General features: G+C 34.9%; 1 protein-coding gene across 1 annotated transcript; it reads right to left on the bottom strand.

Annotated features, from left to right (window-relative positions):
* Window positions 1-532: 532 nt before the first annotated feature.
* LOC121963643 (PI-PLC X domain-containing protein 1-like) lies at window positions 533-1,108 on the bottom strand. Its single transcript, XM_042513918.1, has 2 exons — window positions 898-1,108; window positions 533-775 (listed from the first exon to the last, which is right to left on the bottom strand). Exons 1-2 carry the CDS (start codon window positions 1,055-1,057, stop codon window positions 606-608), a joined length of 330 nt encoding a protein of 109 aa, XP_042369852.1. The 5' UTR covers window positions 1,058-1,108; the 3' UTR covers window positions 533-605.
* Between the last annotated feature and the right edge of the window lie 658 nt (window positions 1,109-1,766).

Here is a 1,766-nt window from a genome sequence, read left to right as displayed (position 1 = left end):
TTCAATAAATTATACCTTTTAATCTTGTCTTAAATGTGTGATTAAAGAGTCTCTTTCAAAAGCAATGATGCTGAATTAAGGTTGGACAAAAGAATCGTTATCAGGCGTGATAACATAGCATCCTTAAAAACACTTTACAAAAGTGTTTTGATCAAAAAAGCAAAAATTTAACAATTTGTTCAAACTTTTGTCTAAAGAGTTTACAGAAAATGTAAGTCACAAAAAAAAGAAAAACAACATAATTTTGTCTTAAATGTGTGATGTAAGCAGGGTTTCTTGCAGAGGCAAATATGATTAAACAAAGTTTAAGGCAGAATTAAATGAAATCTGAAGCAAAAGTGTCCGAGGGAAGACAAATAATTAGAAATAGAAACATTTACAAAACTAAAATAATTAAAAGAAAGTAGAAATAATAGTAAAAATAGAATTGAACAACATATAATAAAGATAAAACATAATTTAAAGAGACTACATCACAAAAGTAAATCCATGAAGCCATGTGTTAGTGATTTAATTTTGGGGATTTTTGACTTGAGGGACAGCACCTGAACGCACCACCAGAGGACAGATGTCTCATAGGTCTTTCTGGGTCCCTAAATTTGGACCTAATTGACAGTGAAGGTGTGGGGCTCCGGTACCTGTGTGGTGGCCCAGCGGGAGACACAGCGTCGAGTCCAGCACGGAAACAGCTTATCAGAGACTCTGATGAAGCGGGGCTGTGATTTTAGGACAGGAGAGGACACATCCAGGCAGAAGGACATGGTGTCGTGACTCCCTGGGGGGACAGATGGAGGACATTAAGACATAAAATGTAAAAAGTACATAAAAAAGTAACCTTATCGGTTCTGTAGTGTCCACACAGAGAAGTTGACTGATGTCCCCCCGTGTCTCTGTTACCGGGTATGGACAGGTTCCACAGCGGGACATCCAGCAGCTCCTCCGGTAAACGGGACATCCAGTCCGGGTTGCCTCCGTGCTGTCCCCGGTCCTTGTTTTTCATGTTTTTTTTCCTCTGGAAATTTGGTTGTTTTAAGATTTTGCTGAAACAGCTGAACATGTTCCTCTTCCTTGTTTTCAAACAGTCGCCTGATTGTTTACAAAATCATCCGCTAAGCTAACGGCTACAAGCTAACGAGCACTTCCGGGGACAGCCTTCAAAGTAAAAGCGGATGAGTAGAATGCGACGAAAGTTTTCGAAATAAAATTTTCTGGAAAAAAAAATCATAAAAATACTCTAAATAATAATAGTAGGGGTTTACAGAAAATGTAAATGACAAAATAAAAAAAATAAAATTTCGTTTGAATGAGTGACAAAAATAAATATTCTTAATATAAATGTAAAAATAATCCACATATAAATATATTTTTTAAAAAAGCTTTTCTGGCTTTATTGTTTGTATTTCGTTGTTACCGATGCGTTCGCCATATTGCCTCAGAAGAATCGCTTTGCGGACGCGCTCCTGTGATTGGCTGAGAATTAAGACCCGCCCACAGTCCTTTAAGAGACTGTTCTTCAGTGTTTAGTATTTTTATGTGTATTTCCATATATTCAAAGTGTATTATAGTTTTTGATGCATGCATAAATATTTTTATTTTATATTATATATTTATGTATGGATTCTTTTTGCATTTATATGAAATAAAGATATTTGTGTGTCCATCAAAATACATTTGTGAACCACTAATATATTATAATACACTTTGAATATGGAAATACACATAGAAATACTAAACACTTAAGAATATATCAAATATACTTAAAATAT

Source organism: Plectropomus leopardus, unplaced genomic scaffold (assembly GCF_008729295.1).
Source record: "Plectropomus leopardus isolate mb unplaced genomic scaffold, YSFRI_Pleo_2.0 unplaced_scaffold11982, whole genome shotgun sequence".
In the NCBI taxonomy this organism is placed as follows: domain Eukaryota; kingdom Metazoa; phylum Chordata; class Actinopteri; order Perciformes; family Serranidae; genus Plectropomus; species Plectropomus leopardus.
This window is presented reverse-complemented; position numbering and strand designations above follow the sequence as displayed.